This window comes from Schistocerca gregaria, chromosome 7 (genome assembly GCF_023897955.1).
Source record: "Schistocerca gregaria isolate iqSchGreg1 chromosome 7, iqSchGreg1.2, whole genome shotgun sequence".
NCBI classification, from domain to species: domain Eukaryota; kingdom Metazoa; phylum Arthropoda; class Insecta; order Orthoptera; family Acrididae; genus Schistocerca; species Schistocerca gregaria.
In genome coordinates, this window is record NC_064926.1 from 225,616,389 (window position 1) to 225,635,091 (window position 18,703).

General features: G+C 41.6%; 1 protein-coding gene across 4 annotated transcripts in view; it reads right to left on the minus strand.

The window, feature by feature from the left end:
• Positions 1-18,703, minus strand: part of LOC126281459 (protein O-mannosyl-transferase Tmtc3) — a 100,133-nt gene that overhangs the window by 25,056 nt on the left and 56,374 nt on the right. For all 4 annotated transcript variants that reach the window (XM_049980448.1, XM_049980447.1, XM_049980449.1 and 1 more), the window contains 4 exons: positions 16,875-17,023; positions 16,284-16,502; positions 10,952-11,045; positions 1,216-1,506 (listed from right to left, as the gene is read on the minus strand). In XM_049980448.1, the coding sequence (XP_049836405.1) occupies positions 1,216-1,506; positions 10,952-11,045; positions 16,284-16,502; positions 16,875-17,023 (753 nt within the window). The remainder of the gene's footprint in view (positions 1-1,215; positions 1,507-10,951; positions 11,046-16,283; positions 16,503-16,874; positions 17,024-18,703) is intronic.

Sequence of the window (18,703 nt, forward strand, 5' to 3'; positions counted from 1 at the left end):
AGTGTAGCCATGTATGGAAGTGAAACACGGACGATAAATAGTTTAGACAAGAAGAGAATAGAAGCTTTCGAAATGTGGTGCTACAGAAGAATGCTGAAGATTAGATGGGTAGATCACATAACTAATGAGGAGGTATTGAATAGAATTGGGGAGAAGAGGAGTTTGTGGCACAACTTGACTAGAAGAAGGGATCGGTTGGCAGATCAATTTCCGAGTCATTAAGGGATCACCAATTTAGTATTGGAGGGCAGCGTGGAGGGTAAAAATCATAGAGGGAGACCAAGAGATGAATACACTAAGCACATTCAGAAGGATGTAGGCTTTCACTACATACTGGGAGATGAAGCAGGTTGCACAGGATAGAGTAGCATGGAGAGCTGCATTAAACCAGTCTCAGGACTGAAGACCACCACAACAACAACAACAACAACAACAACATGTCTCCCCTCTCCACAATGTTTAGCTTAACTCTGTCACCACCCATGGTGTGAGCCGCCTGTCTTTTGTGCCACTTATAACTAGTTTAGTCACATCAAATGTCAACAAGAAGAAAATGGGGTGATGTCAACTGAGATGCCAAGTAGGAATGGAGAATTGAAGTAAAATTGGGAAATCTTAGCATAGATCATAGGGGTTTTTCACAGGGACTATGAATGTAAGGCACATAACTGCAAAAAACATAAAATTTGAGAACATAAAATTGAAGTTCCACTGTACATTGTTGGAAAAAGCAATTCAACTTCAATACTTGTGGTATGTTACCACATTATTCATGTCTGACAGTATACACAATTATATCAAAAGGAAAATCCAGCCAGGAAAACTAAAACATATGAGCAAAATTGCTGGCCATAAATTACCTTCTGGAGGTGAAACATTTATACTGTAAACATGTATTAAAGTAGATCCACAATCCCAGATTTTTGAAATATTAATTTCCTCCACAGTGAGGAGAGAGCGCTCTCATTCTGAGGTCTGAGTGACCTGTTGCTTCTTTTAACCTCCTCCTTCCTACCCCCTCTCTCCTGCCCAAGGAAGGAACTAATAGTTCAAAAAGCTAGGCTAGTGTGTACTTCTGCATGTGTCTACAGTGCTACATATTTTACCTCCTGTAGTTAACTACAGGCCTGCAATATGAACAATTAATAGAGCTAAACTTTCATTTATACAAATTCTTGGAACCACTGACACTATGTCTTTTTATTAGTTACTTACATTATAATAAATATCAGGGTTGTTGCTGTCATAGAACAATGCTCGTTCATACACTTCTTGTGCTTCTTTCGTGCGATTAAGCTTCAGCAATATGTCTCCTCTGTTGATGTAAGCCTGTGTGTAATCGGCACGCATGCTGATAGCTTGTCGATAAAGCAAATCTGCTTCCTCTAGCCGTGTCTCATTTCGTGCAATCAGGTTTGCCAGATTCAGAAATACATTGAGGTGGTTTGGAGCAATACGTGCCTGATATGACTCACCAGGTTTTGCTTTTGGCAGGAGTGATTTTGCCTATGGAAACACAGGAAAAAATTAACTTTTCACTTTTCTCTTGAGTCAGGTCAAGACTCGCTGTATGTATAGAACACAGTAATCTTTGAAATGTAGCAATGAAGATTGTACTTACAATGTATCAAATATGCATAAACAAAACTTTCTGAAAGACTAAAATTGTATGTCCTACTGGAACAAAATGCAAGACTTCAGGTTTGAGTTCCAGTCTGGCAATCATTAATAATTTATACAAAAATTTCTTAATAGTACACAATCCACTACAAGACAAAATGTTCATTGTGCATCATCAAAAATGAGTATAATAAATGGCAAAACATCAACAATTTTTATTTTACAGCTGCATGCACTTAATGGAGAGAGAAAGCACTTTTTACAATGCCTGAAACAACATACTGAAGAACTGAATTAAAAATTTGTACCGAGGACAGTACTCAGATATGTCCTTTGATGTTCACTATGAGTCCAGTAACTGGGGACTGGTATAAGATTGGTTAGTTCATCTCTATAACAGTCTTTGTGATCAGTAATATACTACTCAATGCCTGTTCATTCTTCATTGAGATCTACAATGATTGCAGAATTGGTGTGTTTCTAAACTTTCTGTAACTGTTGAGTCTGTTTCAGTAAATACACAGTGTTAAGTTGGATGGTCCATAAAAATATGTTTTCTGTTGTTATTTCTCTCCACTGTAAACCATTCTACTTGCGCAAGTCATGTTTCATCTGTACTCTTTTCAGCACTGCCTTTTCATAACTGACACCTCTGCATATTTTACTGTAGGTACACAGTTCAACAAATATTCATGTAACAATATTCTGTTCAATTTCACCAGAACATAACAAAACGTAACATAACAACACGATTTAGCATTACAGTAAACATGTTTGTGCTCTTACTGTTTTCTGCGATATTACAGAGCACATAACATCAATACATACTTAAAATTTGTCTGAATGTTGTGCGATTTGTGGTCTTATGGTTGGGTATGGTAATAAAATTCAGTGTGAATTAAAGCCAACATTAACACCAGTAAAAGAAGAAAATGATACAAGTGGATACTCATTTGGTGCGGGGAAGGATGATAGAAAGCCAATTTGTCAGAAAAGTTTTATTACCACAGCTGTGTATGTGTCTAATAAAGAGTTGTCAGCCTGGTTACTTTTCTTCCGCTGCTCTGTCACTTACTTATGAAATATAAACTGTTGACCTAGATATGTTTGGGAGTGCTGAAACTTGCATGAGGTGCTGCACTCTATTTAAAATCACTTTGACACTTTGGCAGATGCATGCTAGTAAAACACAGAGTTGCACATATTCCACAAAAACACTTCATACTGCATTTCATTAATTTCACTAAAACCTTCCTATGTTTCAGTTTACAAAGAAGGAACTAGTGCCAGTATGTTTTATGTAAGCTGTATTATGTTTTATTTTAGTTTCCTTTCTTGCAAGAATTTTTTATGTTGGGAAAGAAAAAGATTCCTGCAATAGCATTTATTTATAAAGTTGCCTACTTTTAAACAGCCTGGAAACTTTTTTATTATAGAACTTCATTGGATACATTATGGAATTTGTCTGAGATCTTTTCATGGAAAAAAGGAAATTTGATGCAAATGACACTGTTTATAAGTGAAACAGAAAGGACAAGCTTGTCATGTTTTCTTATCAATATACTTAAATAAAAATAAAATTGAACTATTTGTGTATTAATAAAAGTGATAATACTTATGTTAAATACACTGAGAGGAAGGCAAATTGTGATTAAAAAGAAAAAAAAAACTGATTCCACAGTCTTGATTTCCGAAGGCCTTTGACACTGCTCCTCACAAGAGACTTCTTACCAAATTGTATGTTTACGGTGTATGGTATTGCTTCAGGTGTGTGTGACTAGATTCATGATTTCCCTGAGAAAAAGACACAATTTACTGTAATAAACAGAAAATCGTCAAGTAAAATTGAAGTGTTATAGGCCCTTTGCTGTTCCTAATCTATATAAATGCTTTAGGAGATAACCTGAGTAGCCTTCTTAGATTGTTTGCAGATGATGCCATCATTTACCATTTGGTAAACTTGTTAAAAGATCAAAACCAATTGCAAAATGACAAACATAATATCTGTATGGTGCAAAAAATGGCAACTGTATCTGAATAAGGAAAAGTATGAGGCCCTCTGCATGAGAACGAAAAGAAATCTATTAAATTTCAGTTCCACAATAAATCACACAAATAAAGGCCATCAATTGAACTAAATACCTTGGAATTACAATTACAAACAACTTAAACTGAAATGATGAGACAGATAAGGTTGTGGGGAATGCAAACCAAAGCCTGAATTTTATTGGCAGGACACTCAGAAGACACAACAGGTCTACCATGAGACTGCCTACAATGCACTTGTCCATCTTCCAATAGAGTACTGCTGTGCAGTATGGGATTTTTACAACATAGGATTAATGGAGGACATCAACAAATTCCAAAGAAGGGCATTTCATTTTACATTATCACAAAATATGGGGAAGAGAGTCAATGGTATGATAAATGAGTTGGGGTAGCAATCATTAAAACGCAAGTGCATTTCACTGTAGTGATATCTTTCCTCAAACTACCACCTCTGCATCTGAAAATATTTTATTATGACTGACATATTAAGGGGCATTATCATTGCAATAAAAAAAAAAAGAGGACTCAAAGATATTACAGAAAGATTTAAGTGTTCATTTTTCCACACACTGTTAAGAGTGTGGAAGTGTGGAACAGTAGTCTGAAGGTTGTTCAAATAACCCTCTGCCAGGCTCTTAAGTGTGAATTGCAGAGTAGTCAGGCAGGTGTAGATGAATAGTTCAGTAATGCAGCAGTTACACAGCAAGATATAAATTCGCTATGCTTCCACTTACCAATGAACACTGCAGACTCCAAATATACTGCTAAAACTACCTGTGCATCTCTTCTGATATAAAAATGGGTAAACTGCTGTTTTAGCACTTTTATCAGTCACCATGTGTAAAGTTGATGTCCATACCATGTTCTTTGGTATTTTTCACTGACTAAATTTTTTATTCTGGGAATACAGCCCACAATTTAGGCTCAGATCGACTCTTCTATTTTGAAATGTCACCTTAGGCTATATGTCACAGTATGTTTCTGCCAGCTCATCAATTTTGTTACTTGACTATGTAATGCTGAAGCCAATCAATCAACAACTCCAACAGCTTTGTACAACTCCTACTGCTTGTTGTCATGTGTGCTTTGTTGACAACAAAATGTTATTAAGCATTATCAGTGACCATTATAATACCAGCAATTATGAAAAGTGTTTCATGAATGTGTCAGGATTTATCTCTTCATGAAAATCTTATGTCTTCTTCAAGTTATCGAGCAAAACATTATTTATGAGATCAACTTGCAGAGTGTAAGCATACAGACGAAGCACCTGGTGGCATTGCCATTGTTTCTTTTGTTACATCACCCCTTCACAAAATATCAATATTCATTATGATCTACAGGAATAATAAACACCACCATGACGCTCCATCATCAACTTATACCTACAGAAATTTCCACACTGAAAACTGTTATAACGTCAAGTTGAACACATATGTTTCGAAATGATAAAACACATATAAGTCACAGAGCAAGTTGACAAAGCAATACATGAACACTGTAACATTCGAATGAGCACTGAGTCCAAGTCTAGTGGCTGCTGGCTGGCTGGCCGCTTAGGTGGCGCGGCTGCTGCATGTCTGGCAGACAGTGCCACTTGTAGAGGACGCGTGTAATTGCACGGCGGCACTTTGAATGATGGGCGAGTCATAACACTTTTACCCCCTTTGAAATTGTCGCACTGGTCTTGATGGAGGTGGGCTGGGGAGTGCTAACGTCCATAGGTGTTGTTTGACTGGCCGTAAAGTCTTGAGGAGGCGGCTTCCCATACGGACGGAAGTGTTCCCGATGATATTGGGTCGAGATGACAGGAGATGTAGGGGTCGAATTGGCTGGGGTCCCGTGCACCAATCTTCCCGTTGCGGGAAGTCCAGCTGATATAACAGCAGACATGAGTGATGCGTCAGCGTCCGTAGGAGGCGGAGGTGAGTAGATCGGCTCCAACAGATGATGGTCATCCAGTTCCTGCATGGGCATGTCTCCCGGTGACATCCGTTCTTGTACTGGCACCGAGATGATGGTGGGGGTGCTGCTTTGTGAGTAATGAGAGATGCCAAGATCCCGAGTGCCAGGTAGAGCCAAAAGTGGTGCAGAGGCATTAGGAACAGGCGTTGCCGGCACACGAGGCCGAAGCTGGTCTGAATGACGCACTGCAACACCCGTGTCCATCTGGATTTCATACAGGTGTTGGCTATGGTGTCCTAAGATGCAGCCTGGACTCCATTTTGGCCGCCTGCCATATCCCCGTACCCAGACAAGGTCGTTGGCAGTGAACCGGGCAAGCGAAGGCACCCGCGGCCGTGAGGTGGAAGGCCGCAGAAGATGAAGCAGCGTGCGGGCTGTCGGCCATGTAAGAGCTCAGCCGGGCTCTTGTCGCCCATGGGGGTGAAACAGTAAGAAACCAAAAACTGGAGAAGTGCATCATCAGCAGCAGAAGAAGTCAGGAGTTTCCGCATCTGAGCCTTAAATGTGCGGACCAGTCATTAAGCCTCACCGTTTGACTGTGGATAGATTGAGGGGCCGTGACATTCACAACACCGTGATCAGCACAAAAATCTGCAAATTTGGAAGAGGCAAATTGCGGACCATTATCAGTATCAAGAATAAAGGGAAGGCCTTCCAAAGAAAAAATGGGGGTGAGAGCACTTGTGGTTGCTGCGATGGTAGGCGACATGCAACAGACAATCAAAGGAAAGTTACAGTAGGCGTCAATTACGAGGAGCCAATAAGTACCTAAAAAAAAGTCCCACGAAGTCAGCATGAACGTGCTCCCAGGGCGTCTCAGGCGAAGGCTACAGTGACAAATATGACTTCGGGGAAGTGGCCTGTGATGCACAAGGGGTGCAGGCAGTGACCATGTGTGCTATTTCAGAGTCGATACCAGGCCAGTACACATGACGGCACGCCAGAGATTTTGTGCGAGAGACACCCCAGTGCCCTTGGTGAAGGAGGCGCAAGACCAAAGCACGCAAAGACGCAGGTACCACAACACGCGGCAAAGCATTGTCGGTGGAAAGGAGGATTAACACCATCCCTAGCCGTGAGGTGGTAGCGCAAAGCATAGTAGTTCCGCAATGGATCAGAAGACTTACCAGATGGATGATCTGGCCAACCCTTCTGAACACAATGTAAAACCCGAGACAGGGTATAGTCAGAACCCGTAGCAGCTGCCAGCCGGTCCCCGGAGATGGGGAACCCATCCACAACCCGCTGCTCGGCAACATCCAGATGGAAACACAAAAGTTTGTCCCTATCGAATGCCAGATCAGGACCCATGGGAAGGCGAGACAGTGCATCAGCATTCACATGTTGAGCCGTCGGCCAGAAATGAATCTCATAATTTAAACGAGACAAGTAAAGAGCCCAACACTGGAGGCGGTGTGCAGCCTTGTCGGGAAGTGATGATGATGGATGAAACAAGGAAACAAGTGGTTTGTGATCTGTAACAAGATGAAATTTGGACCCATAGAGAAAAACACCAAACTTACGAAGAGCATAAATAATGGCCAAAGCTTCTTTTTCAATTTGAGAATACTTTTGTTGGGTATCCGTGAGCGTTTTGGAGGCATAAGCAATGGGTTGTTCAGAGCCGTCAGAAAAATGGTGCGCAAGGACTGCACCGACCCCATATTGTGAGGAGTCTATGGCAAGAACAAGATGTTGGCCAGGTTGATAAGTAGCCAGGCATGGGGCCTGTTTCAGCATAGTCTTCAATTTCTGGAAAGCCACATCACATGACGTGGACCAGTGAAAAGGCACTTTTTTTTGCAACAGGTGATGCAACGTCTGAACCACCGACGCAGCAGACGGTAAAAACCTGTGATAGTATGCTATTTTTCTCAAGAAGGCCTGCAGTTCCTTAACAGATGTAGGGCAAGGAAGGGCACTGATCGCAGCGACAGTTTGCTGAAGCGGACATATACCATCCCGAGAGAGTTGAAACCCCAAGTACGTGACAGATGCCTGAAAAGAATTTGATTCCTGAAGATTACACTTAAGACCGGCAGTCTGTAAGACATGAAAAAGTGTGTAGAGGTTCTGAAGATGTTCTTCAGTAGTGGAGCCAGTGACAACAATGTCGTCCATGTAATTTATACACCCAGAAACAGTGAGCAATAATTGTTCCACAAATCACTGAAAGAGAGCAGGGGCACTGGCAACCCCGAATGGCAATCGTTGGTACAGATAGAGGCCGAAAGGCGTGTTAAGGACCAGAAACTGCCGAGAAGAAGCGTCAAGAGGAAGTTGATGATAACCTTCAGACAGGTCAATTTTAGAAAAATACTGGCCTCCCGCAAGTTTAGTGAACAATTCTTCAGGTCGGAGCATAGGATAAATGTCAATGAGGCATTGTGCATTTACAGTGGCTTTAAAATCGCCACACAGATGAATATCACCATTGGGCTTAGCAACGATGACGACAGGAGAGGACCACACACTGGAAGTGACAGGAAGCACGACCCCTGAAGTAGTGAGACGATCCAGCTTCCGTTTTACCCGATCACAGAGGGCCACAGGAATGGGCTGAGCCTGAAAAAACTTAGGTCGAGCAGTGGGCGTGAGAGTGATATGAGCTTCAAAGTCATTTGCACAGCCTAACCCAGGAGAAAAAGGGGACGAAAATGTCATCGACAAGGAATCCAGTTGAGCATAAGGAATAGCATCAGAGACGATACTGACAGAGTCATCTATGGAGAACCCGAAAACGTGGAAGGCATCGAAACCAAAAAGATTCTCCGCGTTACTATGGTCGACCACAAATATGGGACAGTGCAAAGACAGATTTGTACGATACCTCAGCATCAAATTGTCCCAAGAGAGAAATCTTCTGTTTATTGTAAGTCCGTAATTGCCTAGTGACAAGTGACAGGATTGGAGAACCCAACTGAAGATACGTCTGAGAATCGATGATAGTGGCAGCAGAACCAATATCCACCTGCATGTGAACGTCTCGACCACGTATTTGGACAGTGAGGAATAACTTCCCTGAAAGGGAAGAAGCACAATTGACAGACAACACAGAATCAGAATCAGCGCCATGTTCATAAGCATCATGTATGCGGTCGGATTTGCAAACAGATGAAACATGACTTTTTTTTTTTTTTTTGCATTTGTGACACACAACCCAACGTTGTGGACAATCCTCTCGTGAATGTTTCGTAAAACACTGCTGACATGAAGGAAGTTGCTGTGGGTTTTGCTGCAGTTTCTTAGAGGGTTGTTTACGGTTAGGCCGAGGCTGTGCTTGGGAGCGTACTGCAGCCACATCGGCTGGCGGGGACAGACCGCACGCATCGTCAACAGTGCACAGAGGTTGTATTTCCCCAACGTCACCCCATGCCTCTATTTGCGCACCAGTGGCGCGAGAAATTTCAAAAGACTGCGCGATGGATAGGACTTCATCTAGAGTCGGATTAGCCAACTGAAGGGCATGTTGCCAAACTTCTTTGTCGGGCGCCATCCAGATAATAGCATTCCGTACCATGGAATCGGCATAGGATTCTTTGTGAACATCAGTAACAAATTGACAGTTTCGACTGAGGCTGTGAAGTTCAGCAGCCCAAGTGCGATAGGATTGATGTGGTTGTTTTTGACAATGATAAAAGGCAACATGAGGGGCTACCACTTGCGTTTGCTTTTGAAAATAGACAGACAGAAGTGAGCACATTTCAGCAAAGGACAAAGACTCTGGATCTTTCAAAGGAGCCAATTGCGACAACAACCAATACGTTTGAGGTGAAATCCATGAGAAGAACAGAGACTTACATGTTTGTTCATCGTGACATGAAATGCCAAGAAATGCTGTTGAAGACTTTTTCATAATCAGACCAGTCTTCCACTGTCTCCTCGTAAGGAGGAACAGGAGGTGTAGACAATGACGAGAAATGCCTCGCATTTGATGCCGCGATGAAATCAAGAAATGCCAATGTTAGAAGTGTTTTCTGTTCAGTGATACCTTGCAATAGTTGCTCGACAGTAGCCATGAAAACCTGTGGGTTAACGATGAAAAGGAAAAATCCCATCCTTGTCGCCAATTGTTATAATGCCAAGTTGAAAACATATATTTCAAAACGATGCAACACATATAAGTCACTGAGCAAGTTGACAAAGCAAGACGTGAACACTGTAACATTTGAATGAGCACTGAGTCCAAGTCTAGCAGCCGCTGGCTGGCTGGCCGCTTAGGTGGCGTGGCTGCTGCATGGCTGGCAGACAGCGCCGCATGTAGACGACGCGCGTAATTGCGCGGCGGCACTTTGAATGATCGACAAGTCACAACAAAAACTCAAGAAGCAAATAAATGCAAATTATAGTGCGTGACTGTCTTAAGGTCTGCTAATAAGTTGATAGGCTTTTGGTGTGGCTTTCTGCAACATTGACAATGTATAATACCCCAAGCAAATTTTGGTAAATCAGTGCTCTGCTTATTTCCCTGCTAATCTCTTCCACAGTGTTCTTGTCTAGATTTGAAGTTGCATTAGTCGTTTCTACAGCCTTGTTAATGAAGAGAAGTATGCCATCATTGATTGATTGTTTCTGAGAGTAGGTTCAAATTTAGCAAACTTCTCTATACTGACATACAGAAATTCCCCAGCAGGGGAGTAAGGATGGTTCTATTTTATTAACTTGCTTCTGATGCTATTCACAATCACAAAAGAAACACTAACAACAGAAAATAAAACAATAAACTTCCACAACCATTAGAAACAAACGTCAACAGAAACTACAGCATGCAGTGACCAACCATAGAGGACAGCAGATTTTCACAAACAAACACAGTAAAAGTGGCAAATATTGTAGTGGAAAGAGGAAAGCTTTACAATAGCTGATTGCTGCTGTGGCTAAGGGTCTTTTAAGACTGGTTGAAAGCATGGTGCAACTCTCCTGCATGATGCTCAGATCATTATTTTCTTTGTGCTTGTCATTTACAGTAATTTTGAACCGAGTACAGACTGGGACTAAATATACATTTTATGCAGTACAGGACACTGTTATATCCACAACAAACCTATGGGTGATATCTGGATACTTAATATCACACATTAAATATAAAAAATTTAACAGTTAAAGTAGATGTACGCAAATATACTGAGGCATGGAGTCCACATTTTAGATAGTATCATTTCTAATATTTTTGAAGCTTTTTGGACTATGTTTTCTACTAACATGCCAACAAAACAATCAGCAGATTAACTTGCCCACTGAAGGAAGGAAGAAAATAAAGAAAAAAGAAAGGAAGAAAAAAAGAAAGAAAGAAGAACAGAGAGAGAGATACACATACCTTTAGGTAAGCATCTTCTGCTTCCTTAAACATTTTTAGGTGATTATATGTTCTGCCAACATTAATATGAGCACCAATATCATCCTCTTGTACACTATAAAATTAAAAATGACAAATGTTAGTTGAATTATTTAGCACAAGACAGAAATATTTCTGTCAATCATCAATGGTAAGTTAAGATTTTGATACTGCAGTCTACCTCAGTTTGTTCCACAGAAGGGCATACAGTACATAAAGCCAACTTTTTCTTCCAGTTATAAAATAGAAGGAACATGCTTTAGTAACCCTGTTGGATGTGCAAATGGAAGATAAAGATATATCAATATGTGTAACATGACTGCCTCAATTAGGGATGCCACTGATATCAGATGCTGGTCATATGAAATTCCAAAGTAGGCCAATATAAGGCCATTTGGCAGTTGGTTTCCACTGAGTTCTTCTTTGGTTAGCTGCTATCAGCAGACTCAGCTTCTATGAAGTGAACTACAACAGCCATTGCTGTTTACCTGGACTGGAGTGGACTGGACCTGTATTTGGATAATGACTGCTGTGCTTTCCATTTCCATCATGACTGGAATGAGGAGTCTTGTTATTTGCACTATATGAGCTGGTATAACACTTCAATATAGTGATTCTATTTGATGAGTGTGTGATTTCCACCACTGGAAGACTTACTCGGAACTGTGCTTGATATTATAATTCCAATACACATGCACAACAAAGTACTAGTGCATGGACTTATATTAGGAGCCATTATTATTTGGTTTTATAGACTAATGCATGATTCAATTTGTTGTTAACAGAAGGCTAATTTTGCATTTAATAAATTTTTGTTAGCCTTAAAGTGAGGATTACAATACATAAATGACATTATCAGCGAGTACACTTGTAGTCTGCATTGTTTAACATATGTTTCCACTGCCCTTTGGCTTTGTTTTTTAGCATATTTTAAGTAACCAGTGAAACGAACCCTATAATATTTTAAGGGTTACACTGCTAAGAATTCAGTATTTAAACCATTTTTTCTTTTGTGTGAGATTTTTATATACAAAAATGTTGAAGAAACAACAGAGAGGATGATAAACATTTTTCAACTAGTCTTACTTATTGCTTCCCTTCATCTGTCCTGCGACATTTAATTACCACAGTGTTGATTTTGAAAGTAAATTGCTATTTTGTTTTCATCACGGTCTTGCAAAAGCAATAGTGTAAATTGCATCATTAGTAACGTAAAAGGGAAAACCAATGTTTGAGAACAGCATGGAGACACAGTGACTAGTAAAAAAAATGCAATATGTAGTAAGTGATGCATAATTACTAATTTAATCAAAGTGTAGCACATATCTGTACTCTAACAGACATATCTGCTTGTGTCTGTGTATGTGCGGCTGGATATGTGTGCGTGTGTGTGTGTGCGCGAGTGTACACCTGTCCTTTTTTTCCCCCTAAGGGAAGTCTTTCCGCTCCCGGGATTGGAATGACTCCTTACCCTCTCCCTTAAAACCCACATCCTTTCGTCTTTCCCTCTCCTTCCTGAAGAAGCAACCATCGGTTGCGAAAGCTAGTAATTCTGTGTGTGTGTTTGTGTGTTTTGTTCTTGTGCCTGTCTGCCGGCGTTTTCCCGCTTGGTAAGTCTTGGAATCTTTGTTTTTAATATATTTTTCCCATGTGGAAGTTTCTTTCTATTTTATTTACAAGTCATTTCTTAGTTTTGTAACCAGCAGTGGCACACTGTTTGTCTGTCTACTGATTCACAGACTACAAAGCAAGTTAAGAGAAATTTTGATATTTTCATTTTATTCCGTGCCAGAATCATGTTATCAGTGATTTGGCAACAATGATCAGCAAAGTATAAAAGACAACTAAAACAAGGAGAAAGATATATGTGGTCAGTAAACTGGATAAAAAATCAGTGGTGTCATATCTTAATGAGGAACTTGAAACTTTCAGCACTGAGGAGGACCACATAGAGGAACTCTGGCACATGTTTAAAAGAATAGTTGACCATTCAGTAGATAGATATGCACTCAGTAGAACAGTTCATAAGGGGAGGGAACCTCCATGGTATACAGACACCGTAAAGAAACTTCTATAGAAACAGAGATTACTGCATAATAGGTGTAAAATGAAGCTTAGCTATAGCTAGACGTGTTGGCCGTCATGCGTGATTCCTTCAATGACTACTGTAGCAGGATACTGTCAAGTGATCTTACACAGAACCCAAGGAAATTCTGGTCATATGCAAAGGCTGTTAGTGGCACAAAAGCTAGAGTCTAGTCCCTAGTGAATAAAACATGAACTGAAAATGAGAGTAGCAAAGCAAAAGCTGAAATGCTTAAAGTCTGTTTTCAAATGTTCCTTCACAAAGGAAAACCCAGGAGAATTGCCCCAATTTCACCCTCATACCACTGAAAAGATGAATAAAATACACTCCTGGAAATGTAAAAAAGAACACATTGACACCGGTGTGTCAGACCCACCATACTTGCTCCGGACACTGCGAGAGGGCTGTACAAGCAATGATCACACGCACGGCACAGCGGACACACCAGGAACCGCGGTGTTGGCCGTCGAATGGCGCTAGCTGTGCAGCATTTGTGCACCGCTGCCGTCAGTGTCAGCTAGTTTGCCGTGGCATACGGAGCTCCATCGCAGTCTTTAACACTGGTAGTATGCCGCGACAGCCTGGACGTGAACCCTATGTGCAGTTGCCGGACTTTGAGCGAGGGCGTATAGTGGGCACGCGGGAGGCCGGGTGGACATACCGCCGAATTGCTCAACACGTGGGGCGTGAGGTCTCCACAGTACATCGATGTTGTCGCCAGTAGTCGGCGGAAGGTGCACGTGCCCGTCGACCTGGGAACGGACCGCAGCGACGCACGGATGCACGCCAAGACCGTAGGATCCTACGCAGTACCGTAGGGGACCGCACCGCCACTTCCCAGCAAATTAGGGACACTGTTGCTCCTGGGGTATCGGCGAGGACCATTCGCAACCGTCTCCATGAAGCTGGGCTACGGTCCCGCACACCGTTAGGCCGTCTTCCGCTCACGCCCCAACATTGTGCAGCCCGCCTCCAATGGTGTCGGGACAGGCGTGAATGGAGGGACGAATGGAGACGTGTCGTCTTCAGCGATGAGAGTCGCTTCTGCCTTGGTGCCAATGATGGTCGTATGCTTGTTTGGCACCGTGCAGGTGAGCGCCACAATCAGGACTGCATACGACCGAGGCACACAGGGCCAACACCCGGCATCATGGTGTGGGGAGCGATCTCCTACACTGGCTGTACACCTCTGGTGATCGTCGAGAGGACACTGAATAGTGCACGGTACATCCAAACCGTCATGAAACCCATCGTTCTACCATTCCTAGACCGGCAAGGGAACTTGCTGTTCCAACAGGACAATGCACGTCCGCATGTATCCCGTGCCACCCAACATGCTCTAGAAGGCGTAAGTCAACTACCCTGGCCAGCAAGATCTCCGGATCTGTCCCCCATTGAGCATGTTTGGGACTGGATGAAACGTCGTCTCACGCGGTCTGCACGTCCAGCACAAACGCTGGTCCAACTGAGGTGCCAGGTGGAAATGGCATGGCAAGCCGTTCCACAGGACTACATCCAGCATCTCTACGATCGTCTCCATGGGAGAATAGCAGCCTGCATTGCTGCAAAAGGTGGATATACACTGCACTAGTGCCGACATTGTGCATGTTCTGTTGCCTGTGTCTATGTGCCTGTGGTTCTGTCAGTGTGATCATGTGATGTATCTAACCCCAGGAATGTGTCAATAAAGTTTCCCCTTCCTGGGACAAATGAATTCATGGTGTTCTTATTTCAATTTCCAGGAGTGTATGTATTAGTGTCAGTGGCGTTGAGAAATGGCTGAAATTGTTAAAACTGAATCTCTGTCAGCTTCTATACTGAATTTGCAGCTAAGTTAGTCCTCCTTCTAAATATAATCTATTGTAGACTCCTCTAACAAAAAAACCATGCTCAGGTCTTGGAAAATGGCACAGGCCACACCTGTATATAAGAAGGGCAGTAGAAGTGATCCACAAAATCACTGTTCAATATCCTTGACATTGACTTTTTACAGAATTTTAGAACATATTCTGAGCTGAAACAATGAGATTTCTTGAACAGAATGATCTCCTCAATGCCAACCAGCATGGGTTTCAAAAACATCAATCATGTGAAACCCAACTCCCGCTTTTATCAAATGACATACTGAAAGCTTTTGATCAAGGCACTCAGATAGGTGCAGTATTTCTTGATTTATGGAAAGCATCTGACTCAGTATCACAGCTATGCTCATTGTCAGAATCGTCAAAAGCATAATATATGGGATATCAAGTGAAATTTATAACTGGATTGAGGACTTTTTGGTAGGGAGGATGCGACACATTTATCTTGGATGGAGAGTCATTGTCAGATATAGAAGTAACTTTGAGTGTGCCCCAGGGAAATGTGTTGGGACACTTGCTGTTCATGTTGTATACGAATGACCTTGCAGACAATATTAACAGTAAAATCAGTCTTTTGCAAATGATGCGGTGACCTATAATGAAGTGCTATCTAAAAGGAGCTGCATAAATATTCAGTCAGTTCTTGATAAGATGTCAAAGGGGTGTGGAGATTGACAACTTGCTATAAATGTCAGAAATGTAAAATTTTGCACTTCATAAAATGAGAAAATGCAGTATCCTATGATTATAATGAGTCACTGCTGGAATCAACCAACTCATACAAATACCTGGGTGTAAAATTTTGTTGGGATATGGAATGAATGGTAACATAAGCTCAGTCATGGGTAAAGTTGGTGGTAGACATTGACTATTGCTAGAATACTGGGGAAGTGCAATCAGTCTACAAAGGAGATTGCTTACGAACCACTCACGTGACTGGTTCAAGAATATTGCTCAAGTGAATGGGTACCAGATAGGACTAACAGGGGATATTAAATGTTTACAGAGAAGGTCAGTATGAATGGTGACAAGTTTGTTTAATCCAGGGGATATCACAGAGATACTCAAGGAACTGAACTGGAAGATTCTTGAAGATAGACGTAAACTCTCCAGAGAAAATCTATTAACAAAGTTTCAAGAACCAGCTTTAAATGATTACTCTAGGGATGAACAACAACCCCATACTTATTACTCATACAAGTATCTTGAGGGTAAAATTAGAATAATTACTGCATGCACAGAGCCATTCAAACAATCAGAGTATAGATGTATGTGTAGATACAGATGTAGGTATTGTCCCATGTCATAAATTTTTGGAAAATTAAGCAACTAATAAGAGCAGTAAAAAGTCTTCACATAGCCTCACCTTACAGCTTTTTGGAAGTACTGTAATGCCTCATCAAAACGACCCTGTCCTTCTAGGGCATGCCCAACATTGTTGAACAATTTTGCATTGCGCTGATTGACACGCAAGCCAGCCATGAAGATTGTGTATTCTGATTCCCAGTCAAGATTGCGAATGTAAGTTTTGCAGCTGTGCACCAACAGCAACAGTCCAAGGCTAATATAGGCTATTTTCTTGCTTCTGTAAAATTCCAAAATCTTCAGTTAAGTGTAGTATAACTGAACATGATTACTATTTTGAAGTATATGTAAGTCACAGAAAACTTATTGTACATTGCAGGTCAAAGCAGAGGAACAAAATATCTTAAAACTGTCATACATTCATTGCAAATTAAAATAGATTTTCACTGTGCATATACAATTACAACTTCATAAAATAAATCCCTTGAAGGTTTCATGAGAATCCAATATTCCATCATACATTAAATGATGATGCAAAGAAATCAGCACGAATCATTGTAGATGACAGAACTTTTATCAAGACAAATGTATCATTTGCAACTGAGGAGGAAAAAAAGAAAACAACACACTAGTATAGTTATTTGAAACCTACCTCTTGTCTGCCAGCAAACTCCAACCATAACCAACGAGCATGCACAGACCCATTGACGGTATGTACAATATTCTCTCAGCAACCACAAATCCAACAGGAAAGAACAAGTTTGATGCTGGTAAGAATGGTAAAATAAGAAATGCAAGGCTCTGGAAAGACAAATGAAAGGAATTAATATATTAAAGAAATCATGTTATATAATTGTGATCAATGGAAGATACTTAAAAGTTTTTCAGATTGAAAAATATATATATATATATATATATATATATATATATATATATATATATATATATATATATATATATATATATATATATATATACAAAGATGATGTGACTTACCAAACAAAAGTGCTGGCAGGTTGATAGACACACAAACAAACACAAACATACAGACAAAATTCGAGCTTTCGCAACTGGCGGTTGCTTCATCAGGAAAGAGGGAAGGAGAGGGAAAGATGAAAGGATGTGGGTTTTAAGGGAGAGGGTAAGGAGTCATTCCAGTACCGGGAGTGGAAAGACTTACCTTAGGGGGAAAAAAGGATAGGTATACACTCGCACACACACACTTGTCCATCCGCACATACACAGACACAAGCAGACATTTGTAAAGACAAAGAGTTTGGGCAGAGATGTCAGTCAAGGTGGAAGTACAGAGGCAAAGAAGTTGTTGAAAGACAGGTGAGGTATGAGCGGCGGCAACTTGAAATTAGCGGAGGTTGAGGCCTGGCGGATATCGAGAAGAGAGGATATACTGAAGGGCAAGTTCCCATCTCTGGAGTTCTGACAGGTTGGTGTTAGTGGGAAGTATCCAGATAACTCGGACGGTGTAACACTGTGCCAAGATGTGCTGGCTGTGCACCAGGGCATGTTTAGCTACAGGGTGATCCTCATTACCACCAAACACTGTCTGCCTGTGTCCATTCATGCAAATGGACAGTTTGTTGCTGGTCATTCCCACATAGAAAGCTTCACAGTGTAGGCAGGTCAGTTGGTAAATCACGTGGGTGCTTTCACACGTGGCTCTGCCTTTGATCGTGTACACCTTCCGGGTTACAGGACTGGAGTAGGTGGTGGTGGGAGGGTGCATAGGACAGGTTTTACACCGGGGGCGGTTGCAAGGGTAGGAGCCAGAGGGTAGGGGAGGTGGATCACCCTGTAGCTAAACATGCCCTGGTGCACAGCCAGCACATCTTGGCACAGTGTTACACCGTCCGAGTTATCTGGATACTTCCCACCAACACCAACCTATCCGAACTCCGGAGATGGGAACTCGCCCTTCAGTATATCCTCTCTTCTCGATATCCGCCAGGCCTCAACCTCCGCTAATTTCAAGTTGCCGCCGCTCATACCTCACCTGTCTTTCAACAACTTCTTTGCCTCTGTACTTCCGCCTCGACTGACATCTCTGCCCTTACTCTTTGCCTTTAAATATGTCTGCTTGTGTCTGTGTATGTGCGGATGGATATGTGTGTGTGTGTGTGTGTGTGTGCGAGTGTACACCTGTCCTTTTTTTCCCCTAAGGGAAGTCTTTCCGCTCCCGGGATTGGAATGACTCCTTACCCTCTCCCTTAAAACCCACATCCTTTCATTTTTCCCTCTCCTTCCCTCTTTCCTGACGAAGCAACTGCCAGTTGCGAAAGCTCGTAATTCTGTGTGTGTGTTTGTGTGTTTTGTTCATGTGCCTGTCTGCCGGCACTTTCCCGCTTGGTAAGTCTTGGAATCTTTGTTTTTAATATATTTTTCCCATGTGGAAGTTTCTTTCTGTTTTATATATATATATTCTGTGGCACACATTATGTTACACATCAAATAATCAAATCAAAA